General features: G+C 54.2%; 2 protein-coding genes across 2 annotated transcripts in view; one reads left to right on the top strand and one right to left on the bottom strand.

Moving 5' to 3' along the window:
* The window catches only part of NPRL3 (NPR3 like, GATOR1 complex subunit), a 47,616-nt gene extending 25,720 nt beyond the window's left edge, over positions 1-21,896 (bottom strand). The window contains exon 1 of the mRNA XM_058285627.2: positions 21,830-21,896. The gene's annotated coding sequence lies outside the window, so the exon portion shown is untranslated. The remainder of the gene's footprint in view (positions 1-21,829) is intronic.
* A 90-nt stretch (positions 21,897-21,986) lies between these two features.
* On the top strand, positions 21,987-25,640 carry LOC101435543 (hemoglobin subunit zeta). The gene is made up of 4 exons (XM_058285631.2): positions 21,987-22,122; positions 23,274-24,785; positions 25,191-25,395; positions 25,463-25,640. The coding sequence occupies exons 2-4, from the start codon at positions 24,691-24,693 to the stop codon at positions 25,589-25,591; spliced, it is 429 nt and encodes a 142-aa protein (XP_058141614.1). The 5' UTR covers positions 21,987-22,122; positions 23,274-24,690; the 3' UTR covers positions 25,592-25,640.
* Positions 25,641-26,380: the final 740 nt, after the last annotated feature.

Here is a 26,380-nt window from a genome sequence, read left to right as displayed (position 1 = left end):
GCCTTCTAGAGAAGACAAGCAAGACAACAAGCTGACACAAGATGGCACGGGACACAACAAACAGGGAGTGGATGTGGCTCAAGAGATTGGGCACCTCCGTCCCATATGGGAGGTCCCGGGTTCCCAGTGCCTCCTAGAAAACCAGCAGACACAGAGAGCAGACAGTGAGCACAAACAATGAGGGGCAGAGGAGAAATAAGTAAATAAACCTTAGGAAAATAGAATGGGGAAGAGGCTGTGGCTCAATCAGCTGGGCTCCCGTCTACCATGTGGGAGGCTCTGGGTTCGCGTCTCAGGGCTTCCTCATGAAGGCAGGCTGGCCGGCACGCTGCAGAGAGCCACCCGCCCATGTGCGGGGAAGAACTGACTCAGCAAGATGACCCATCAAAAAGGGAGACAAGCTGTTGGACCCGAAGGGTATCAGGAATGAAAGAAAGAAAGAGAGAGAGAGCTGGGATCAGGGGGTCTGCGAGTAGTCACTCCTCAGACAACTTTATTTTCTACATGTGGCATTATATATACTCAAACTATCGAGATAACAAGCAGCGTAACTACCCATTAACAAGACTCATAAATTAAAGAACTTATCTCAAAGTACAAAGATTTAGTATTCCTTTCAAACTACAAAGTGTGTTTACTCGTATTTCTCCCTGCCGGGGACAGCTCTGTCCTGCTGACTCGAAAGGCTTAATTGCTGCATTCCTATGTTAAAAGCGTAGCCAAGGAAACAGCACATCTCCCTTTGTGAGACCACCATGCCTCAGTTTCCAACAACAAGCAAACACAAAAAAACGTGCAGCAAATGGACACAGAACAGACAGCAAAAAACAAGCCGCAAGGGGGGATAGATAAATAAATAAATAAATCTTTAAAAAAAATAGAATGAAGTATTAATATGTGCTGCAACATAGACGAACCTTGAAAAATTATGCTAAGTGAAAGAAGCAAGGCACAAAAGGCCGCGTGCTGTTGTCATGCTGAAATAAAGACTTTTTTTAGAAAGGGGGTGCAAGGCAGGTTTATTGAGCTGAAGTTGCATTAATACGGGAGCAGCACCCAAAGAGGTTTCTGCCCAAAGGGATGAGCTGGGGGAGCGGCTTGTATGGTTGTTTGGAACACAGGGAATGCGGAGGGATAAAGGGGCATGACTCGTGGCTGCAGTGGACGCTGCAGGGGCTGTTTGGGTGGGTGTCCTCCTGTGTGAGCAGCCAGGATGTGGCCATTTGGCACTGTAAGGCTGTGGCCATCTGCTCAAGAGCAGCAGACCTCGCTGGTGTCAGCCTGAATGCTTTGTCCTTCCTCCCAGGCTGGGGCAGGGTTTTTATCAGCACTGCTAAGGATTATTGGTGTGTCAGCCTGATTCAGTTAGCCTCAGTTTCTTTTTTATAATTCCCTGTATAAAACAGAAGCTCAAGTAAATCAAGATGGTTTATAAAATCATTTATCATCCCAATTTCACATTTTGTATTCCATGTATATTAACTATCCAGGGAAACGGACTTGGCCCAGTGGTTGGGGCGTCCATCTACTACATGGGAGGCCCACAGTTCAAATCCCGGGCCTCCTTGACCCGTGTGGAGCTGGCCCATGCACAGCGCTGACATGCACAAGGAGTGCCCTGCCACGCAGGGGTGTCCCCTATGTAGGGGAGCCCCACACACAAGGAGTGCACCCCATAAGGAGAGCTGCCCAACGCGAAATAAAGTGCAACCTGCCCAGGAGTGGTGCCACCCACATGGAGAGCTGGCACAACAAGATGAAGCAACAAAAAGAGACACAGGTTCCTGTGCCGTTGACAACAACAGAAGCGGACAAAGAAACAAGACGCAGCAAATAGACACAGAGAACAGACAACTGGAGTGAGGCAGGGAGGGGAGAGAAATAAATAAATAAATCTTTTTAAAAATTTTTTAAAAATCCAGAAGTGGCAAATTCATGGGGACAGAAAGTAGATTAGTAGTTCCAGGTCTGGAGAAAGGGGGAAATGGGGAGTGGGAGCTAATGGGCCTTGTTTCTTTTCCTGGGGGGGGGGGGGCGATAAAGATGTTCTAAATTTAGATTGTGACAACAGTTGTACAACCGTGACTATACTAAAAACCATGGAATTGTACACTTTAAACGGGTGAACTGTATGACATGTGAATTATATCTCAATAAAGCTGTTAAAGGGGAGTTAGGGGAAACAGACTTGGCCCAGTGGTTAGGGCTTCCGTCTACCACATGGGAGGTCCAGGATTCAAACCCCGGGCCTCCTTGACCCGTGTGGAGCTGGCCCATGCGCAGTGCTGATGAGCACAAGGAGTGCCCTGCCACGCAGGGGTGTCCCCCACGTAGGGGAGCCCCACGCGCAAGGAGTGCACCCATGAGGAGAGCCGCCCAGCGCGAAAGAAAGTGCAGCCTGCCCAGGAATGGCGCCGCACACGCTTCCCGTGCTGCTGACGACAACAGAAGCGGACAAAGAAACAAGACGCAGCAAATAGACACCGAGAACAGATAACCGGGGGAGGGGGGAATTAAATAAATAAATAAATCTTTAAAAAAACAAAGGGGGGGGGGAGTTAAAAGATCCTGCACCCTCCCAGTCTCAAGGAGGTGACTGAAGTTAACAGCTTCCTGTGGGCACTTCCGGATCCTTCTCAAGCATGTCGAATGCACCAGAACATAACCATGGGGTGGGGATTGTCGTCTTCATTGCTGAAGTAAGCATTCTCGCACTGCGGCCGTCACGTCCACGTTTGCTGGACAGGTCCCTGGGGTGGAATCACAGACGAAGGGAACACACACCTGAAACATCGCCGCCCCGCATGCGGCGGCACACTATGGATTTCATTCTAAATTTTTCCAAAATTGTTGCCAAGAATATGGTGTCCTCTTCTATGTTGCCTACCTTTGATTATTACTGAGGTGGAGAATTTTATCATCTGACCATCGGCCAGTGCCTGAGAATGTTCGTTTTCTTTCCTGTGTTTTCTGGGAGTTGTGTGTCCTCTTTGAGGACCTACATGTGTTCTTGGCTCGCGAGGCATGGCCACCCTCTCTTACAGATTTGCAAGCATTTTTCCCAGTCTTGTATGCTTTGATTTACACATAATCAAAAGTTTTCTGAGTTACTCGTATGCTTTCCCGGGGAGCCCCTGGCTGGAGACGAGCGTACGAAGCAGGGGGTGAGGCTGGGGGTGCGCGCAGATGGGCTGGGGAGGGAAGGGCTACGTGCCTGGGCGGGTGGGGCAGCGCTGATACGGAGGCCTCCCCGGGCAGGGCCCGGGCTCCGGGGCTCGGGGTGTAAGCCGGGCAGGGTGATAACGGAGGCCTCCTCCCCGCGAGGGCAGGGCCTCGGGCCATCCTGAGGCCCCAAAGCCTGGGGCAGCCCGGGCGAGGGTTAGGCCGCGTGACCAGCCTGTGCTTATCGGTCCTGCCACCCCGTCTGGGCAGCGCCGGGGCCCCAACACCTGCGAGGGTGCGGGCGGGTGGGGCTCGGCTCCCCTATCTGGGGGGCGCCTCGCTGCCTCCTGCGCTGCAGCGCCCAGCCCTGCCGGGAGGGCCCGCTCACCCGCGCGGCCACAGCCGCAACCCTGAGTCTGTGCTGCATTCCCTGGGCCCCGTGCTGGCCAGTGAGAACCGGACACAGGCTGTCCCTCCTTCAGCTGGGGGCGGGGGGGAGCTGCCGTAATCCTCATTCGAGAGGTTAAGAACAAAGACACTGGGGCCCAGGTGATCCGGCCTGCTGGGGTCCCCCAGGGGCCGGCCTCCCGGGAGGGAGCCGTCTGACTCAGCGTGGCAGGCGCTTAGACTGGGGCCCAGCGACGGCGGGTCCCACCGCCCCGGGCGCCGTGCGGCCCCAGGCGAGGAGACGGAGGTCCGCAGGTGGAGAGGGCCCCCTAAGCCCACTTTCAAGAGCTCGGTCAGTGCGCGCAGTGTCCCCCGCAGGGCTGGATCCCTCCATGAAACCCTGGACAAGTTTCATAATCTCCCCAAGCCTCCGTCTCTTTATTTTTAAAAGCAGAAGAAGAAAATAAGACCTCCGTCACGGAGGGCCTGTGAGGGTCAGGTGCCCAACATGAAGTGTTTGCACCTGGGATTCAGAAAGCACGTGAAAATGTGAGTTTAAACCCAGACAGCCACCACTCACTCACAGCACATACATGCCCCACCCAAGGGGACTGTGGCCGAACGTGAAAGACCAAACCGCCATGTTTTCAGAAAGATCCTGTGCACGACTCACCTTGGAGTCAGGGCAAAACGTTCCCAAACAAAACACAAAAGCCACTAACTACACTTGGCTGCTTTACAAACTTGTGCCCAACAAACAAACATGAAGAGGGTAAAGACAACCTACAGGATGGGAAAAAGTAATTGCAAATCATATATCTGGTTAGGGTATCCAGAATATATAAAGAACTCCCACAACTCAAGAGCAAAAAGGCAAACAACTCAATTTAAAAATGGGCGAAGGACTTGACAGACATTTCTCCAAGGAAGGTACACAAATGGCCAATGTGCTCATGAAAGATGCTCAGTGCCATTGTCCATCAGAGATGCAACTCCAGACCACGATGGAAGGCCGCTTCACAACCACTAGGGCGGCCGTCACCCAAAAACTGGAAAACCGCGAGTGCCGGCAAGAATATGGAGAAACGGGGACCCTCGGGCTTTGTTGATGGGGATGTAAAATGGTAGGAAACTGTAGAAAACAGTTTGGAGGTTCCTCACGGAGTTGAGCATGGAATGAACGGCCGTATGACCCAGCATTTCCACTTTTAGGCACACCCAAAAGAATTGAAAACAGATGCTTGCACATCAGTGTTCACAGCAGCGTTACTCAGCACAGCCAGAAGGTGGAAACAACCCAAGTGCCCGTCAGCAGGTGCTGGATAAGCAAACGTGGCGCCTCCACGCGATGGAACCGCATCCGGCCGTAGAGGGATTGCGTGCTGGTACCTGCTGCCGCACAGACGGGCCTGAAAACATCACGCTGAGTGGAAAAGGACAAGTGGTGCATGATCCCACGTACAGGAAATACCTGGAAGAGGCAAATTCATAGCGAGAGAAAATAGATTAGAGGCTGCCAGGAGACGAGGAGGGGGAGAACGGAGATAATGCTTAATGGAGAAAGACTTCTGTTTGGGATGTGGGGAAAGTTCTGGTAGTGGATGGTGGTGATGGTAGCACAACATTTTAACTGTAATTAATACCACTGAACTGTACACTTTATTAAAATGGGAAGTTTTATGTTACAGTTATGTTACCACATACACAAAAAAAATTTAGAAAAAGAGTGGAAAACAGACCACAGAACAGGAGAGAGTTACAGTGCTAAAATGTCCAGAGAGCTTATATCCAGAGTGTTTGTTAAATTCCTACACATCGATATGGACAGCAGGATAAAGGGCTACAACCTAGACACTGCAGAAACATCCCCGTGGCCCGTGCCTAGGTGAAGAGGGCCCGACCTCATGGGCCATCAGGAGAACGCACGCTGAGATCCCCAGGAAGGCTAACCTGGCAAAGCCGACGGCGCCGAGCGCGAGCCCCGCCCCGCGCTGCCCAGGACCGCCGGGCGGCCTCTCCCGCAGCCTGGGCCTCGGCCCCTGCGCCCGGCATGTCCTGCCGGCCTGTCACCCGGAGGCGCCGGAGCACCTTCCCCTGCGGCCCAGGCACAGCCCGACTCCCCACCCACGGGGCCCGTGTTCCTATGAGGAGGCATGACCCAGCGGCGGGCGTGAACGCACAGCCCGGCCGTTAAAGCAGACGCCGTGTGCGTGAAAGGCTCCAAGGCGCCTGCTCCGCGGTGCCAAGGGGTGAAAGTCAAGTCAGCAAACAGCTCGCGGGCCTCAGGACACTCACCTGGGAGCGGAAAGGTCCTGAAAAGAAAGAGGCTGGCGGTGCCTCGGGGAGGGCCCTGGGGGTCCACCGCATGGTGACTCGTCAAGCTGTGATTCAGGAAAAAGGTAGAAGACAGAAAGAAGAAGGAAAAGGAAAACGCAATGCTCTGAGGGCTTGGAAGTTTCAGAAACCGCGTGGCCTCACGCAGGAGCCTCTCCTTGGAGGGCGGCCCCATGTGGGAGACTAAGGCGGAAGGGTATCTGGAATGAAACAAAGAGAGAAGGATCAGGGGGTCTGTGAGTAGAGACTCATCAGACAAGTTCACTGCCACAGAGGGGCTTCTATGCATACCCCAGCGTGTGTGCCAACAGCAGCTTCCTGCAGCTACAGCCTACGGAATTCAGCCAACTCTCGTCTCAGCTCACCCATCGCCCTAAGAGCTCAAAGCTCTTGTCTCGGAGCTCACAGTCGAGATGTCCTGTGTAACTACCTAGGAAGCTGCTCACTGTTCTCGTAGCCCACCACAGCTTCCTCCTGCTTGCCCCACGCTCCACCTGCTGAGCACCTCACGCTGCAAGCGTTACCAGGGCAACGGCACGCTTTCCACATGAGATCATGATGCCTTTTCCATCAGCCCTGCCCCTGCCCGGGGAGTGGGCTCTGGAAGCCGCAGACCCCCTCCTCAGGCCGCCCCAGGACCCTGGCTGGAAGCGCGGCCAGGGCATCCCCTCGGCCTCCTCCCTGTCCCCTTCTCTCCCCACGGGCTCCGTCTCTGCCCCCCTCCCCGCCACAGCCTGGCAGGCCCAGTGCCCGTGCCTGAGGGGCCCTGGTGCCCGCGAGGGGCGCCAAGCTCCAGGCAGGCCAGGGAGCAGGGCGCGGCTGGGAGAGCGGGCCCCCACGCAGGGTCCCAAGCGACGCAGGGAGGGGACGAGGAGGGCGCTGGACGCCACGCAGGTGGGCAGCCGCGGCTCCTGGAGAAGGAGCGCGAGGCCCCAGGCGCCAGCCCGCGTGCGCAGGCCCCGCTTAGGCTTCTCAGCCAGAAGGCCTGAGCCCAGCATTTTCTCCAAGGTCAATTCAGCAAAATATCTGCGCTCAAGACGTTCCATCGAGGAAAGATGGACCCCCCCCACACCACCATTCCATTCCCACAGCCAGAAGATTTTTGGAGATACCAACAAGCTCACTCTAAAATCCACACTGAAAGGCAAGGAACTAAAAGGTCCAAAACAATTTTGAAAAGGAATAAGGTTGGAGGAAGCACATCCTCATACGTTTTAACAGCTTTATCGGGAGAGAATTCCCGTTCCGTAAGCTCCACTCCTTTAAAGCGCCCAGTTTCAGGGCGTCAGCAGATTCAGAGTCGATTTCGCAGCGTTTCCATCAGCCCAGGAAGGGCGCCGTGCCCGTGAGCAGCCGTGCCCTACGCCACCCGCGCACAGGCCTGGCAGCCGCCTGCTCTCTGCCCCTCTGGCCATTGGGCATAGACGGAACCGCGCAGCACGCGGCCTTTGGGCCACGAGGTTTCCAGGGCTCGCCCGTGTGGTCACGTGAATCGGCTCCCTCTATGGTCACGCTCCGTTGCCCCGGTGGGCCATGATCTGATTCTCTGTCCACCTGTTCTGGACGTTTGGGCTGCTTCCACTGTTTGACTATTATAATGTTGCCATAACAGACATGTACAGCTTTTGTGTGGACATAAGTTTTCATTTCTCTTGAATATTGCTGGAAATCTGGTAACTCTACATTTAACCTCTTAAGGAATTGCCAAGCTGTTTTCCACAACAGCTGCAACATTTTACATTCCTACCAGCAAGGCACAAAGTTCCAATTTCTCCACATCCTTTGTCAAAACTTGCTATTTTCTGTTTTGTTGATTATAGCCATACTTGTGGGTGTGAGGTGGCATCTCATTGTGATTTGTGGTTTTTTTAGATTTTTTTTCCTCTCCCCTCCCCCGCCCCCCCCATCATCATCTGCTGTCTGTGTCCATTCGCTGTGTGTTCTTCTCTGTCCACTTATATTCTTGTCAGCAGCACCGGGAATCTGTGTTTCTTTTTGTTGCTTCATCTTGCTGTGTCAGCTCTCTGTGTGTGCGGCGCCATTCCTGGGCAGGCTGCAGTTTTTTTGCACTGGGCGGCTCTCCTTACGGGGCGCACTCCTTGCGCGTGGGGCTCCCCTACATGGGGGACACCCCTGCGTGGCAGGGCACTCCTTGCGCGCATCAGCACTGTGTGTGGGCCAGCTCCACATGGGTCAGGAGATCCCTGGGTTTGAACCCTGGACTTCCCATGTGGTAGGTGGACGCTCTATCCATTGGGCCAAGTCCGCTTCCCTCATTGTGGTTTTGATTTGCATTTCCCTAATGACTAATGATGAGCATCTTTTCTGATGTTTATTAGTCACTTGTGTATCTTCTGTGGAGAAAAGTATATCCGCATTCTTGCCCATTTTTCAATTATCTTTTTTTTTTTTTAGGTACCAGAGACTAGAGATTGAACCTGGGGCCTCGTATGTGGAAGCCGGCGCTCAACCACTGAGCCACATCCATTCCCTGAGTTGGTTTTTTTCATTTGTTTGCTTGTTGTTGTTTTTAGGAGGAACCAGGGACCTAACCCAGGACCTCCCATGTGGGAAGTGGGTGCTCAGTCACTTGAACCACATCCATTCCCCTCAATTATCTTTTTACTTTTTAAAAAAATTTCTCTTCCCCTCCCCACCACCCCATTCTCTGCTCTCTCTGTCCATTCGCTGTGTGTTCTTCTGTGACTGCTTCTATCCTTATCAGCGGCACCCGGAATCTGTGTTTCTTTTTGTTGCGTCATCTTGCTGTGTTAACTCTCCATGTGTGCGGCACCATTCCTGGGCAGGCTGCACTTTGTTTTGCGCTGGGTGGCTCTCCTTACGGGGCGCACTCCTTGCGTGTGGTGCTCCCCTATGTGGGGGACACCCCCGCGTGGCACGGCACTCCTTGCGCGCATCAGCACTGCGTGTGGGCCAGCTCCACACGGGTCAAGGAGGCCCAGGGTTTGAACTATGGACCTCCCGTGTGGTAGGCAGACACCCCATCCATTGGGCCAAGTCTGCTTCCCTCTTTTTACTTTTGATTTCTAACAATTCTCTGTATATCTTGGATACACATCCCTTATCAAATATATGATTTACAAATATTTTCTCCCATTCTGGGGAACAATATCTGATTTTAAAACTTATAATAAAGCTACAGCCATCAAGACATTTGTTTTTAGGAAAGAGCTCCATAGGCAAAAAAAAATGAAACTGGACCTAAACCTTACACATTATACCAAAAAAAGTATGTCAAAATAGATGATACATCTAAATTTAAAAGTATAAAACATTTATAAGACAACATCTGAGAAAATCTTTTGCAGGCTGGAATTAGGCAAAGAGTTCTTAGCTATGACGCTAAAAGCATGATTCATAAAAGAAACGATCAATTGTATTTCATCAGTACTAAAACTTTCTCTCTGCAAAAGACAATGTTAAGAGAATGAAATGACAAGCTACAAACTAGGAGACAATATTTGCAAATTGCATATCTGACAAAGGAGTACATTCAAAAAATATACAGAACTTTCAAAACTCAAGAGTAAACAACCAGCAAGACGGCGGCAGAGTAAGGCGCTGCTGGAGTCAGCTCGTGCTGCAGGGCAGTTGTAATCACCCACAGCTCTCTAAAGCACATGTTTGGGGGCTCCAGGAGACCAGAAGAGCATCCTGTAATGCCCTTGAAAGAATGGAAGGAGGAGACTGCCCATTTGCGGAGAATATTTGCGAGTAGAGGGTTCCACACCCTGGAGGCCGGTGCCCATCCTCCCCTGGAGGCACGAGTCACCTCAAGAGCTATTCTAAGGCTGAAATTGAAAACTCCACTTCCCAAAAATGAGGGAGGAAGAGACAGTTGGGCACCAACTTCAGCTACTGATTAGTAAATTTGGCTGGCTAAAGTATAATCCTAACAACTGCTAAAGTTTGAACCTGCCCAAGTCTGAAAGAGGCCAGTAGCTGGCATTTTAACTCTGCCCTGGCACAAGGGAAAACGGGGTGGACTGAAAATCCCAGGGCTGGTGAGGACTGGCTTCTTTCCGTCCAGGTGGGGTTGCAGCCCTCCTGTAGGCTCCAGCCCCCCCTCTGGCAGGGAGGAAGCTGGCAGACCCCGCACCAGCCTCTCCAGGTAACTGCAGGTACATTCAGCTGGCACAGACTGAAGAATTGGAAGTCTGTCAGGGCAGCTGTGGTCATTTTGGACCCACATGGCAAAGACTGCTGCCCATACCTGCAGCTCTAGCCCTATCCCAGGCAAGAGAGGAAGGGGTATGAAGCCTCATCAGTCTCTCTGGGCAACTATAGACAGTTTAGGCCTGCACACCTGGATTATACACAGCTGTGGCTCTGTCCCTAGCCCTGACAAAGGAGGGAGTTGAGGGAATCTTCATCCGTCCCTGGGGCAATGAGGGCAGCTTGAGCCTCCACAGCTTACAGCACCAACTACATCCTTGGCTCCTACTACACAACCAGAAAGGGAGAAAGGGCAGGAAGCCCTAAACTAAAGAGAGAATCTGCACCCAGAATAAATACACCTAGTAAGCCAGATGCCAAGACACCAACAAAAATCTACAACCCATGCCAAGAAACAGGAAGATATGCCCCAGTTAAAGAAACAAGATAGGAAAACAGACTTTGGCCCAGTGGTTAGGGCGTCCGTCTACCATATGGGAGGTCCTCGGTTCAAACCCCGGGCCTCCTTGACCCGTGTGGAGCTGGCCATGCGCAGCGCTGATGCGCGCAAGGAGTGCCGTGCCACGCAAGGGTGTCCCCCGCGTGGGGGAGCCCCACGTGCAAGGAGTGCGCCCGTGAGGAAAGTCGCCCAGCGTGAAAAGAAAGAGCAGCCTGCCCAGGAATGGCGCCGCCCACACTTCCCGTGCCGCTGACGACAACAGAAGCGGACAAAGAAACAAGACGCAGCAAACAGACACCAAGAACAGACAACCAGGGGAGGGGGGGGAATTAAATAAATAAATAAATCTTTAAAAAAAAAAAAAGAAACAAGAAACAAGATAAGCCTCTAGATGACATAAAGGAGTAGAGACAACTAATTATAGATGTTGAAACAAATTCCTTAATAAATTCAATGAGATGGCTAGAGATTAAGGATATTAAGAAAACATTGGGGGAAGCGGATGTGGCTCAAGCACTCGGGCTCCCGTCTATCATATGGAGGTCCAGGGTTAGGTGCCCAGGTTTCCTGGTGAAGGCAAGCTGGCCCATGTGGAGAGCTGGCACTGCAAGATGATGCAACAAAAAGAGACACAGAGGAGAGAGAATAAGAGACTCAGCAGATCAGGGTGCCGAGGTGATGTTAGAGAATGATCACCTCTCTCCTAATATGGAAGGTCCCAGGATTGGTTCTCGGAGCCACCTAATGAGAATACAAACAGACACAGAAGAACACACAGAGAGCAGACAATGGTGGGGGGGGGCGATAAATAAATAAATCTTTTTTTTAAAAAAAGAAGACATTGGATGAGCACAAAGAAGAATTTGAAAGCATTCATAGAAAAATATGAATGAAAGGTACAGTAAATGAAATTTAAAATACACTGGATGCTTATGCACATCTCGGCAGGATCTCACTGACTCCCACAGTAAATAGTGCCACAAATAGCAAGGCTCCTGAGGGCTCTAGAGACATCCAGACACTTTAGACGGGGCAGTCAACTCAGGAGTTTGGCGCCCTGCCAGTGAGCCTTACTTTGGAATTTATGTTCCCCAGTGTGACAGAGTTGGACTCAGTTGTGGTTTCTCTACACATGGCTCTTCTACCCCTTATATTTGAACCTATAGTTAGTACTAGACTTGATAGGTGTATATCCAAGAGACTTAAATCTTCGGACTGTCCATGTGCCAGTTGGGCCCTGAATCTCAACAGAGTTGCAACACCTACTCTCCAGTCATTGGACTCACCCAGAACAACTAACAAGTAGATAATGATGGACAATGACCATTCCAAGGGACAGAGAGAGTCTGAAACTGCAAGCAAGGTAGTCCCACCTGGGAAGCAGATGTGGCTCGACTGATAGAGCGTCCGCCTACCACAAGGGAGGCACAGGGTTCAAACCCAGGGCCTCCTGACCCATGTGGTGAGCTGGCCCACGCACAGTGCTGGTGTGTGCAAAGGGTGCCGTGCCACGCAGGGGTGTCCTCTGTGTAGGGGAACCCCACACACAAGGAGTGTGCCCCGTAAGGAGAGCCACCTGGTGCGAAAAAAGCACAGCCTGCCCAAGAGTGGCGCCACACCCACGGAGAGCTGACGCAGCACGATGACACAACTAAGAGAAGCAGATTCCCAGGGCCACTGACAGGAATACAAGCAGACACAAAAGAACACACAGCGAATGGACACAGAGAGCAGACAACTGGGGCGCTGGGCAGGGAAGGTGAGAGAAATTTTTAAAAATAAATAAATCTTAAAAAAAAAAGTTCGTCCCATCCATCTGCTCGTGGGATCTAAGCCCCCTCTCAATTAGAGGGGAGTGGGCATCAGCATCTCAGAGTCCTCAGGACTGGGAGGTGAACGATGAACTAGAGCAGACTTACTGCTATCTACTATAGACTTACTGTTATTCTAGCAATGGAAGAACTTTTATCATTAATGTGGAGACAGTGGATTCTGGGGGTACTGAGGGGAGGGAAAGGAAAAAACAGGTGTAATACAGGAGCATTTTCGGACATTGGACTTGTTCTAAATGGCATTGCAATGACAGATGCAGGCCGTGGTATTCTTTGTCATAACTTAAAAATTATGCAGAACAGAGTGTAAACTATAATGTAAATTATAATCCACACTTGGGGCAATGATCCGATGTGTGTTCATCAATTGTAACAAATCTACCGCGCTAGTGAAGGAGGTTGTTAGCATGGGAAAGTGTGGGAGGGGTAAGGAGTGGGGCATATGGGAATACCTTATATTTTTTATGTAACATTTATGTCATCTATAGCATTTAAAAAATTTTTTTAAGTATTTAAAAAACACACTAGAATCATATAACAGCAGATACGAGGTCCCAGATAAAAGGATTGGTGAGCTTGAAGACATGGCCTCTGAAAGTGAACATACAAAAGAACAAATGAAGAAAAGAATGGAAAAAGTTGAACCAAGGGCTCAGGGAACTAAACAATAGCAAGGGATAGGCAAACATATGTGTCGTGGGTGTCCCAGAAGGAGAAGAGAAGGAAAAAGGGGCAGAAGGAATATCTGAAGAAACAATGGTGGAAAACTTCTCAGCCCTAATGAAGGACATAGATATCCCTGTCCAAGAAGCACAACATACTCCCATCTGAATAAATATGAACAGACCAACTCCAAGACACGTACTAACCAGAAGGTCAAAGACAAAGACTAAGCGAAAGACAAAGAGAGAATTTTGAGATCAGCAAGAGAAAAGCAATGCATAACTTACAAGGGATAGCATGAAGATTATATCAGTAAAAGTAACTAAAAGTCTCAAAAGAGTGGTAAAAGGGAAGTGGCTGTGGCTCAAATGATTGGGTTTTTTATTACCATGTGGGAGGACCCGGGTTCAATCCCTGGGGCCTCCTCATAAAAAAAAAAAGTGTGCCCATCGGGCAAGCCAGTGCCCACACAAGTGAGTCATGCAGCAAGAGCAGCAAGATGATGATGCAACAAAAGAGACGAAGGGGAGTCAAGGTAAGCACAGCAGACACCAGGAACTGAGGTGGCGCAATTGACAGGGAACCTCTCTCCACATCAGAGGTCCCCAGGACCGAATCCCAGTGAATCCTAGGAAACAAGAAGAGGTGACAAAAAGAGAAATAGATACAGAGGATCACAGCAAATAGACACAGACAGCAAAAGACAGCAGGGCAGGGGGAGGGGAAAAATTAAAAGAAAGTAAAAGCAACAGCTAGGAAGCCTGATTAACAGTTCATCTAAATATATCCAACTAAAAATGAGAAAGAGTTGTATCATCATCTTCTCTCATTAAAAAAAAAAGAGTGGTGAAAATAAAATATGATAGATAAACTCAAAGGTCAAATTGGGTGAAAAAAGAACTGCCTTTACAGTAATAACATTGAATGTTACTGGATTAAATTCTCCAATCAAAAGACACAGACTGGCAGAATGGATAAGAAAAGACGGGCCACCTATATGCTGTCAGCAAGAGACTAAACTTAGACCCTAGGATACCAATAGATCGAAAGTGAAAGGCTGGAAAAAGACATTAGATAAATGCAGTAACCAAAAAAAGAAAAGCCAGAGTAGCTATATGTAGCTGTATTAAATCAAATGAAATAGACTTTTTTTTTAAGATTTATTTTATTTATTTCTCACCCCGGCCCATTGTCTGTTCTCTGTGTCCACTCACTGTGTGTTCTTCTGTATCCACGTGCACCCTTGGTGACACCGGGAAACTGCATCTCTTTCTTTTTTTGTTGTGTCATCTTGCTGCGTCAGCTCTCCATGTGGATGGTGCCACTCCTGGGCAGGCTGCACTTTTTTCACATGGGGCAACTCTCCTTGTGGGGTGCACTCCTTGTGCATGGGGCGGCCCTACACGGGGGTGCCCCTGCGTGACAGAGCACTTTGCATGCAGCAGCTCTACCCATGAGCCAGTTTACCACACGGGACAGGAGGCCCTGGGTATCGAACCCTGGACCCTCCCATATAGTAGGCGGACACTTTATCAGTTGAGCCATGTCTGCTTCCCGAAATAGACTTTAAAAGACACTAGTAATGTGCAATCTGAAGAGGAAGTCAGAAAAACAAATTCCGTTTACAACAGCGACCAAAAGAATCAAATATTTAGGAATAAACTTAACCGAGGATATAAAGCACTTGTATTCAGAAAACTGCAAGGCATTGTTAAAAGAAATTTTTAAAAGACCTAAATAATTGGAAGAACATTCCATGCTCATGGATTGGAAGACTAAATATCATTAAGATATCAATTCTACCCAAACTGATATACAGATTCAATGCAATACCGATAAAAAATTCCACCAGCATTCTTAAAATAAATGGAAAACACAATTATCAAACTCCTTTGGAAGAGTAAGGGGTCCCACATAGCCAGAAACATCTTAAAAAGGAAAAGCAAAGCTGGAGGCCTCTCACTTCCAGACTTTACACCATATTACTTAGCTAGAGTGGTAAGAACAGCTTGAAACTGGCATAAAGACAGACACATGGACCAATGGAATCGAACTGATGGTTCAGAAGCCGACCCTCACATCTATGGTTAAGTGATTTGTGACAAGCCTATCAAGTCCACCCAGCTCAGGTAGAACAGTCCATTCAACAAATGGTGATGGCAAAACTGGATATCTATAGCCAAAAGAAGAAAGAGGACCCTTATCTCATACCTTATACAAAAATTAACTCAGAATGGATCAAAGACCTAAATATAAAAGCAAGAACCATAAAGCTTCTAGAAGAAAATGTAGGGAAACATCTTCAAGATTTGATGGTGGGGGAAGTGGACTTGGCCCAGTGGTTAGGGCGTCCGCCTACCACATGGGAGGTCCGTGGTTCAAACCCCAGGCCTCTGTGACCCACATGGAGCTGGCCCACGCGCAGTGCTGAAGCGTGCAAGGAGTGCCCTGCTATGCAGGGGTGTCCCTGCACAGGGGACCCCATGCACAAGGAGAGCTGCCCAGCGCAAAAGGAAGTGCAGCCTACCCAAGAATGGAGCCTCACACATGGAGAGCTGACACAACAGGATGACGCCACAAAAAAAAGAAACACAGATTCCCATGCCGCTGACAACAGAAGCGGACAAAGAAGAACACGCAGCAAATAAACACAGAGAACAGACAACTGGGGGGGGGGCAGGAAGGGGAGAGAAAAATAAATAAATAAAAAATTTGATTGTGGGTGGTGGGTTCGTAATGGAGATAAGAGGAAGACTTGAGATGGACTACTGATGCTTAATGCTTGTAGAAGTTTTGATTAACTTTACTGTAAAAGTGTGGAAAAGTATAGAGTTGACAGTAGCACATTATATCAAGTAACAGCTGGTTTACAAATGGGAATGTGGCTGGAAAGGGTAAGTATAGGGATGTCAAATGAAAGAAAGTTAAGAATAATCTAGGGACTATGTAGCTGTTTGATATAATCGATGCATTCCAAAAAGAAATATTGGATTATGTTTGTGATCTGATCTGTACCTGGGCATGATTGAGCTGTGATTAGGGCGTTGTGATAAAAGGCAAACGACAGAGTTGCCTTTTAATGTTGGAGTTTTGATTTTGGAGTTTGATGCTGAAGACTTAAACTGGCGCCCTGGGAAGCCAGCAGACAGAGGAAAGAGAAGCCAGCCCCAGGAACATAGGAACCCAGGAAGCCTGAACCCTCGCAGACGTCGCAGCCATCTTGCTCCAAATAGACTTTGGTGAGGGAAGTAACTCACGCTTTATGGCCTGGTATCTGTAAGCTCCTACCCCAAATAAATACCCTTTATAAAAACTAACCAATTTCTGGTATTTTGCATCAGCACCCCTTTGGCTGACTTATACAGACTGAATAACTCAGTAAATCCAGAGGTGGATGAAAATTGTGGTTGATGGTACAAATGCAAGAGTCCTTTGTGAGCTAGAGCAGATATACGTCATTATTACAGGGCGGTGGGAATGTGGAGAAGCATGGGAAAAATACAGCTGGAGCGACCTATGGACTGTGGTTAACAGCAACACTGTAATATTCATGCGTCTATGCCAAAGATGTACTGTGTTGATAATGGGGGAGTATGGAAAAAGTGTGCCAAATGTACACTCTGGACCATGGTTGGTGGTAATAGTTTGATGATATTATCTCATAATCTGTAACAAATGTTCCACCACGATGTGGTGTGTTGATAGAGGGGTATTGTATGGGAATTCTACACATGTGCATGATTGTTTTGTAAGTTCCCAGCTTCAGCAATAAAATTAGGTTTAAAAAGTAATAGTAGGGTAGGTTGGGGGAAAAACACACCAAATGTAGGATATGGACTATAGTTAGTAGTAAGATTTTGATGATATTCTTCATAATTTGTAACAAATGTCTCATAATGCAAGGTGTTGGTTGTGGGTTGATGTATGCGACCCCTGTATGATGTTATGTATGATTGCTTTGTAAGTTCACAACTTTTACTATACATTTGGTTATGTATGCTTATGTATGAATGATATAAATAATAATAATAATAATGGGTGGGTTGGGGGAAAAACACACCAAATGTAAGGTGCTTTGGTTAACAGTAATATTTTGAGGCTGTTCTTTCCTCATCTGTTAAAAATGTTTCATAACAATGCAAGTATTGGTGGTGGGGTGCAGTATGAGAGCCTTGTACACTTTACGCATGTTTGTTTTGTAAGTTCACAACTTTTACTCTACACTTATTGTTTATGTATATTTGGGTATGACTGATATACTTCAATAAATTTTTTAAATTAAAAAAAAAAGCTCAACAATAAGGAAACAAACCAATTTAAAAGTGGACAAAAGATGTGAACAGATATTTCACCAATAAGGATATATATGGATTGGAAATAAGCACATGGAAAGATGTTCAACGTCATTAGCCATGAGGGAAATAGGAAATGAAAAGTAAAGCCACAGTGAGGTCCCAAGACCTCACGAATGGCTAAACCAGAAAACGCTGGTAAAGACACGGAGCACGAGGAAGCAGCCAGCGACAAGCTGGGGTGCAAAATGGTACAGCCGCTCTGCGGGACGCCCCCAGAGAAATGAACGAACGTCCACAGAAAGACCTATATGTGACTGTCGATAGCAGCCTCATCTGCACAGCCCTGAACTGTGGGCAGCCAAATGCCCTGCAGTGGACGAGTGGCCATTGCGCTCAGTGGCCATTGCGTTCAGTGGTCATTGCGCTCAGCGGTCATTGCGCTCAGTGGCCATTGCGCTCAGCGGCCATTGCGCTCAGTGGTTGCGTAGTTCCGCCTCAGCAGTGGACAGGATGAACTGCGGCTACAAATAACAACCTGTAGGATCCCAGAGGCATTTAGGAGAAAGGAGCCAGTCTCAAAAGGTCAGACACTGTATGCCTCCATTTGTATGACATCCTTTTTTTAAAAATCAGTTTTATTGATGCATACTCATAAAGCATACACTCCATTCAAAGTGTACAATCAATGGTACTTGGTATAATCACATAGTTGTGCATTCATCACATCAATCATTATTAGAGCATTTTCATTATTCCAATAAAATAATAAGAAATCAGACAAACAAAAACTCATCACCTCTCAATCTCTACGGTTCCCCTTCAGTACAGAGCTGCTATTCTGTTTCTGTCTCTCTAGTTTATTTGTGTTTATATTTTGTATAAATGGGATCAAGCAATGTGTAGTACCTTGTGTCTAGTTTCTTTCCCCTTACATATTTCCTTTCTTTTTAACCCTTACTGGAAGATTATGTTACTATTCACTACTGGCCAGAGCATGTGACATTCCTGAAAGGACAGACGTACAGTGATGGAAAAACAGATCAGTGACTGCCAGAGGTCAGGGCTGGTGGGAGGAGCCTGCGGAGCCGGCTCTGGGGTGACAGGACCAGGCCCATCCCTCGCCCCGACCCGGATAACAGCCACGACTTGCAGAAGCTGCAGGTTCACTACTAACCTGCCACCGTGGAAGGGCAGCGCTTACTCAGAAGGAGCTGCGTCCAGTGGCATAGAGCAGCCCCGTCCTGCGCCCACGTGTCCAGGTACAGCTCATTTCTTCACAAGAGTGGACCAAGAAGCCACGTGGCCCACCAGCCCCTCCGCACCCCTAGAATCCACTGCCCTTAGCCCACGGCCCCAGCCACCCCTATAGTCCCTGGGTCTCCTCCAAGCCCCCCCGCCCCCCACTAACTGAGCGTGCTCCGCCTGTAGACGTGCTGTGCACACTCAGGATGCCTCTGCCAGGGGCAAGCTGAAGTTTCTATCTTCAGGCCCCTTCCCGATGCATTTTCCCAATAAATCCTTGCCTGCAGTCACCGGTCTCCGGGTCCCAGTCGCCTCACCCCGACATGTGACACTTGGGGGCGGAACCCAGGATCCAGGAAGAGGAGCCGCCGCCACCGCACCTTGCAGCCTGGGGAGCAGCGGGCAGCGGGGCTGGCCCGGGCCCACGCCCCGATCCTGACGGTGCAGCTCAGGGCCCCGGCCTCCTTCCAGCCTCTCCTGGAGCTCCCCAGAGCGAACCCCGAGACAGCTGGGACCGCGTCGAGGCGGGCAGGTTGGTGAGGGCACCACCCTTGCGGCGGCCTCCGACGGCCAGCTGGCGAGGGGAGGGACTTCTCCTCCGGAGGGTCCTGCTCTTCCACTCCTCAGATCCCAGCGAGGTCAGTGGTCCTCTCCATCCTCGGGGAAGGGCAGGTGCCCGACCTGTGCCCCCAGAAGGCGCTCGGACCCAGGGTGCCCTGGTCCCGGGTGGGCTTCTGCTGGTGAGTGTCTGGCCAACTCGGGCACGCCTGGGGCGCTCAGCTAACCCTGGAGAGTGCCTGGCCTCACCCCGGCTTCCAAAACGGGAAGCCCCCCTTCAGCTCCTCTCCACCGCTCCGCCAAGTCTGGCCTCGGCGCAAATTAGAACAGGAAGGTCAGCGGCCGGAACCCGGGCCTTGGACGCACGGAGCCCCGGAGGTCTGGGAAACCACCCCGCGCAGTCGCAAGAGGCGAGAGGTCCTCGCAGGTCGAGCTCCTCTCACCAAATCCCCTGGCCCGCCAGACCCTCGCGCCTCCCTCGCCCGCCTCCCGGGAGCCCTGGAGACCCGCGAGCGAGGCCCCCGCAGCCGCCGCGTGCCCCAGCCCGCCCCCTCCCCGTCCTGGCCTTCCGCCTGCAGCAAACAGGCGGCCCCCCGGCTGTGGAGGAGAAAACGCTTCATCAACGCACTGCGAGGTCAGGCGCGGCCTGCTGGAGAGGCTGGAGCACCAGGCGGCAAGCGGCGCGGACGCCGGCCCGAAGCCCACGCGCGGCCCTCCCCGGCTGCCCGCCGGCCGGGCGCCTCGGGGGTTACAGCCTATCCGAACCGTCTGCGTTCCCGGCTCCGCCCTCAGCCCCTGCTCGCGAGCTCCGTGCGCCCCGCGGGCCGGGCCGTCAGCGCGGGCGCCCGTCAAGCTTGGCGCCGTTTCCACTATTGGCCCCGCCCACTCTTCTCACCATTGCCTTCCCCGCTCTGGTCCCACCCCCAGCACACACCATTGGCTCTCCCTGCTCTGGCCTCGCCCCCAGCACTCGCCATTGGTTCTCCCCGCTCTGGCCACACCCCCAGCACTCGCCATTGGCTCTCCCTGCTCTGGCCTCGCCCCCAGCACTCGCCATTGGCTCTCCCTGCTCTGGCCCCGCCCTCACTTCTCGCCATTGGCCTCCCTGGTTTCCCGCCGCTGTTCACGTTCTCGGCCTGCCGGAGCCGCTAGAGCCCCTCCCTCCTCCACCAGCGGAGCCCTCGCGGCGGCCCCTCTGTGGAAACGAAGCCCCCCTTCCCCACACGCCCCTGCTCTGCCCCTCCTTTCCCCCCTCCGCGTGCTCGTGCCCGAGGACGACGTCCTCCCGCCTCCCCGCCGTCCACCTCCCCCTCCGGAAACACAAACGTCAACCGCGCTGCCCCTCTCAGTTCTGCCCAAACGACGCTCCTGCCTCTCAGAACGCGAAGAGCTAACCCGCCACTCCCTTCCCGCGCTCAGTCGCAGGCACGGTCCTAACCGTGGAGAGGAGGACGCCGCGTTAGAAGCACAGACAGCCCCGCCGACGCCCCTCCTGCCGCTCGGCGCCGCCTCCTCCCGCAGCCCCTGGGCCTGCGCTAAGCGCGGGGTCGCTGGGCCCTAAGCGCGGGGGGCGCCGGGCCCTAAGCGCGGGGGTGGGACGCCGGGCTCTAAGCGCGGGGGACGCCGGGCCCTAAGCGCGGGGGACGCCGGGCCCTAAGCGCGGGGGGCGCCGGGCCCTAAGCGCGGGGGGCGCCGGGCCCTAAGCGCGGGGGGCGCCGGGCCCTAAGCGCGGGGGTGGGGCGCTGGGCTCTAAGCGCGGGGAGCGCCGGGCCCTAAGCGCGGGGGGCGCCGGGCTCTAAGCGCGGGGGACGCCGGGCCCTAAGCGCGGGGGGCGCCGGGCCCTAAGCGCGGGGGACGCCGGGCTCTAAGCGCGGGGGGCGCCGGGCCCTAAGCGCGGGGTCGCTGGGCTCTAAGCGCGGGGGACGCCGGGCCCTAAGCGCGGGGGACGCCGGGCTCTAAGCGCGGGGGGCGCCGGGCCCTAAGCGCGGGGGACGCCGGGCTCTAAGCGCGGGGGTGGGGCGCCGGGTTCTAAGCGCGGGGGGCGCCGGGCTCTAAGCGCGGGGTCGCTGGGCCCTAAGCGCGGGGTCGCTGGGCCCTAAGCGCGGGGGACGCCGGGCTCTAAGCGCGGGGGTGGGGCGCCGGGCTCTAAGCGCGGGGGACGCCGGGCTCTAAGCGCGGGGGGCGCCGGGCTCTAAGCGCGGGGGACGCCGGGCCCTAAGCGCGGGGGACGCCGGGCTCTAAGCGCGGGGGGCGCCGGGCCCTAAGCGCGGGGGACGCCGGGCTCTAAGCGCGGGGGTGGGGCGCCGGGCCCTAAGCGCGGGGGACGCCGGGCTCTAAGCGCGGGGGTGGGGCGCCGGGCTCTAAGCGCGGGGGACGCCGGGCTCTAAGCGCGGGGGGCGCCGGGCTCTAAGCGCGGGGGTGGGGCGCCGGGCTCTAAGCGCGGGGGACGCCGGGCTCTAAGCGCGGGGGTGGGGCGCCGGGCTCTAAGCGCGGGGGGCGCCGGGCCCTAAGCGCGGGGGACGCCGGGCTCTAAGCGCGGGGGTGGGGCGCCGGGCCCTAAGCGCGGGGGTGGGGCGCCGGGTTCTAAGCGCGGGGTCGCTGGGCCCTAAGCGCGGGGTCGCTGGGCCCTAAGCGCGGGGGACGCCGGGCTCTAAGCGCGGGGTCGCTGGGCTCTAAGCGCGGGGTCGCTGGGCACGCGCCTCCCCGACTCAAGACCCCACCTTGCCCGTGCGCCGGCGTGAAGGCCGCTGGAAGCCGGCTGTCCTGAACACTCCAGCACGACTTACGGCCCGGAACCGAGGTCGCCTTCCCTTCCAGACCTGCTCGGGCTAACAGCTGAAGGCTGAGGGCCGGTGCGGAGAGGCCCGCGTCTCCGCAGGAAGTCCACACCCCCGTATCACCAGGGGTGGAGGCGAGCCGCGCTCCTGTTAATCGACCCAGGGGCCACGCATTTCGTCGTTTCAGAGCATGCAGGATTTTAACACCTTCCTCAGTCTCTACTGTGCGGTTGACGGTACTTCCTCCCCCGATTACACACCCCCTTCCTGCACTGTGGAAAATCTCCCTTCTCACCCGTTCCTCGCTAGACCACCACACCCCTCCCCACTTTAGACGAGACAGTCCCTCCACACTGCGCTCCTCCATCTCCTTCTCACTGCGCTCCCCCCAAGCTACTTCCTTCTCCTTTTGTCCCCAGCCCCAGCCTTGACTCCTGCTTCCCCTCCTACGACATCCCCCCATCTTACAACAGGAAGTGAGCCCAAGTCTGAACACTGACTCTCCCTCAACAGCCTCACACCTTCCCCCTGTAAGAATCACCGTAAAAGACAGCCCTTCTGTCATCAGCATTCCCCCGTATCCTCTCTCCTTCAGTGCCGAGCATGGAGTTAAACCCGCCATTGACAACTTTGTGCTGCAGGGCTGTTATGCCCCAACCCTCCATTCGATTCACCTACCCCAGCTGTTAAAAAACCTAAAGGCAGTGATCGTCTGGTACAAGACCTAAGAGCTCTCAACAGGCAACCCAGCCTATAGCCCCCTTAGCCCCCAACCCCTACAGCCTCCTGTCACGTATCCCTCCCCAAACCACACATGACACAGTAATAGACCTCAAAGATGCCTTTTTCACAGTCCCCCTAGATGACAACTCTCAAGACAGCTTCTACATGCACAGACCCAGACAACCCCCTAAACCCTACACAGCTAAGGCGGACCGTCTTCCTCAGGGCTACAGAGAGAGCCGCATGTATTTGGGCAAGCGCTGCACCAAGGCCCCTCTACTCTAAACCTCCCCTGCAGGGAGGGCTCCGCTCCAGCGCATGGATGACCCACCTGCAGCCCCTCCTTATCCATTCCTAGCTCTAGTGCCGTCACCATACTCAGTTTCCTCGGAGAAAAAGGCCATCGGGTGTCTCCCAATAAAGGGCTCTTACAGTCCACCCATAAATCTATTACAGCAGAATGAGTTCAACTCATCCAAAAGCACACCCCACCTCCCACTAGAGCTGACCTCTAGTCTTTTCTTAGTTTTGTTACCTTCTTAGGCTCTGGGTTCCTAATTTTAAACCCGTATCCAAAACGCTTTACCAGCCTATCCTGGTACCCCTAATAGCGGCACCAGTGATGCCTTTTCTCCTTCTCACGTGTGGCCCTGGTCTCCTGCAGCTGCTCACCCGATTCATCCACCGCGTTGCTCGACCACCACCCGTGGATACGTCAGCCGGGCCTCCCTGTGAGGAGCGCAGCCGTCAGTAACCGCCTCAGAGCGCAAAGCCCCGTGAGCCACAGCAGGGCACCCCACACCCCGACAGCAGGAGGCAGCCAGAGGGAGCCGACACCCCCTCCTCCACCCTTCATGCGCGAGCCCGGCCGCCCACTCTCAGACCTGCTTTATTTTTTATTATTATAATCAAAACCCGAGAATCCAGGCCCATCCCTCGTCCCGACCCGGATAACAGCCACGACCTGCAGAAGCTGCAGGTTCACGACTAACCCGCCACTGTGGAAGGGCAGCGCGTCCTCAGAAGGAGCCGCGTCCCGTGGCGTAGAGCAGCCCCATCCTGCGCCCACGTGCCTGCTACAGCCCATTTCCTCACAAGAGTGGACCAAGAAGCCACGTGGCCAAGCAGCCCCTCTGCAACCCTAGCACCCACCGCCCCCAGCCACCCCCAGGGCCCCGGGTCTCCCCCAGCCCCCGCGCTGACTGAGCGCGCGCCCCCTGTGGACATGCTGTGCGGACTCGCGAGCCTCTGCCGGGGCGGCTGAAGCTTGTTCTTCAGACCCCGCCGACGGGAGCGCTTCCCAATACATCCGGCCTGCAGTCGCGGGTCTCCGCGCCCCAGTGGTCTCACCCGACACCTAACAGGGAGCTGGGGGGAAGATGGGGCGTCCCCTGCCCTGGTGGCCGCAGTACTGAAATTCACAGCCCTGAACGCTAAAGAGCAGAAATTTCACTTGTATGTGGAAAGTAAAATCGAAAGAAGTGTGTAGGCATCCCCTTAAACCAGCCGTGAGCAGGGTCCCATGGGAGCCCAGGGCGCGGGGCGGCGGGCGCTGTCGGCCGGGCACTGCCCGGGGGGCAGCGCTGCTCTCCTGTGGGCGGCAGAGCCAGGGCATGGGGCCGGGCCGCACAGGCCGCTGGCCGGGGGGCCACCAAGCAGCCGTGCGGGCAGAACGGGGCGCAGCGCCCCGCTGGGCCTGCCCGTGCCCCGCTGTGTGGCTCGGAAAGGCACAAGGACAGCGGGGACCTGGCTGCAAAGGCGGGGATGGCCCCGCGCCAGGCCCCTATCTCCTGGACACCGGGCAGGCCGCGGCCACCACCCCTGGGTCCCCACCCCCACCCGGCCACCCCCTGCCCCCGGCCCCCGGTCCCCCGGCCCCCGCACCCGGAGCGATAGCCCCCACCCCGCCCCCCCGCCCTGACCGCCTGTCCTCGCTGGTCTGATAAGGGACCCCGCCCAGGAGCCCCCTCCCCGCTCCTGACCACTGGCCTCGGCCCGGCCGCTCCATATAAGTGACCCGGCGCCAGGACCGCCCAGGCCAGCCAAGCGCGCAGCAGCTCCAGCGCCGCCGCCCTGCCGCCATGTCGCTGACCAAGGCCGAGAGGACCATCATCGTGTCCATGTGGGGCAAGATCGCCTCGCAGGCCGACGCCATCGGCACCGAGGCCCTGGAGCGGTGAGGCCGGGAGGGACGGGGGTCAGCGAGGGGGTCAGTGGGGGGTCAGTTGGAGGGAGAGTGGGGATCAGCGAGGGGGACAGTGGGGGGCACAGTGGGGGGTCAGCGAGGGTCAGTGGGGGGTCAGTGAGGGAGTCAGTGAGGAGGTCAGTGGGGGGTCAGCGAGCAGGTCAGTGGGGGGTCAGCGAGGACGAGTGGTGGGCAGGAGGCAGGGCGGGGCAGAGGGCCAGTGTCTCTCCCGCGGGCTCAGGGCCAGCGCCCGGGGCCACAAAGCCCTGCTGAACAAAGGAACGAGGGAAGGAAGGAAGGGGGAGCGAGGGCTGCGGGGCAGCAGGGACGGTGGGGGCCCGCGGCCTCGGCCCCCTCCTCCGCGCGGCCGCCCTGAGCGGCTCTCCCTGGCCGCAGGCTCTTCGCCAGCCACCCGCAGACCAAGACCTACTTCCCGCACTTCGAGCTGCGCGCGGGCTCGGCGCAGCTGCGGGCGCACGGCTCCAAGGTGGCGGCCGCCGTGGGCGAGGCGGCGGGCAGCGTGGACGACGTAGCGGGCGCCCTGGCCAGGCTGAGCGAGCTGCACGCCTACGTGCTGCGCGTGGACCCCGTCAACTTCAAGGTGGGCGCGGGCCCCCGGGCGCCCCCCGGCCGCGCCCGCCCGCGCTGACAGCCCCGCCCTCCCCCAGCTCCTGTCCCACTGCCTGCTGGTGACCGTGGCCGCGCGCTTCCCCGCCGACTTCACGGCCGAGGCGCACGCCGCCTGGGACAAGTTCATGTCCATCGTGTCCTCCGTGCTGACCGAGAAGTACCGATGAGCCGCCGAGACCCTGCGCCCGCCCCCGCCCCAATAAACGGGTCAACGTCCTCCTGTGTCTGTGGTCACTGGGCCGTCGAGGGTGGGGGCCCAGCCCGGCTCCCTGGGGGCGCCAGGTGGGCTGTGGGGACCCTTCGCCGTCCCCCGGTTCCTTCCAACCCCGTCGTCTTCCAGCACGTTCCTTCTTTCTGGCGTAAGGGGTTCCAGGCTCCCCCTGCCCTAGTCCTGAAATCAGACGTTGTGTTCCGTGTCCTGCTGGCGCAGGTTGCGATCTGGACACCAAGGCTTGGCGACCAGGCCCGCTCACTGCTGCTGGGCTGGGGCTGCCACAAGGCCCTGTCCGAGGACGGGCTGTAAATATGATAATACGCACACATGTGTGGACATAGGTGTGCAGAGACACCTGCACCTGTTTCTACATCTACCTAAATATGCTAGAAACCAGTCCTCCAGGCTGCTTCTGCTCCGTAGCTGAGCCTCCTTCCTCCAACAGTGAGGAAACTTGGACTCATTGTTCCCAAAACACGTATTTGCTTAATGTCCTTGTATGTTACCAATATCCCAACCATGCCAAGTCATGCCACCTGGTACCCGATGTTAGCCTCTTAATTTTCAAGCACTTTCATGTATTTTGTAGAATGAAAGTAAACGTGTAGAGAATAAACCAATATTGGTAGTGTTTGCGAAAAGAGATGCCAATATAAAAATTAAATTAATTTTTAGAATTGTGTAAAGTTTGAATCAATCTCTTCAAAATATGGTGCTGGGAAAACTGGTTATCTACGAAAGA

This window comes from Dasypus novemcinctus, chromosome 23, assembly GCF_030445035.2.
Source record: "Dasypus novemcinctus isolate mDasNov1 chromosome 23, mDasNov1.1.hap2, whole genome shotgun sequence".
Classification (NCBI taxonomy): domain Eukaryota; kingdom Metazoa; phylum Chordata; class Mammalia; order Cingulata; family Dasypodidae; genus Dasypus; species Dasypus novemcinctus.
This window is presented reverse-complemented; position numbering and strand designations above follow the sequence as displayed.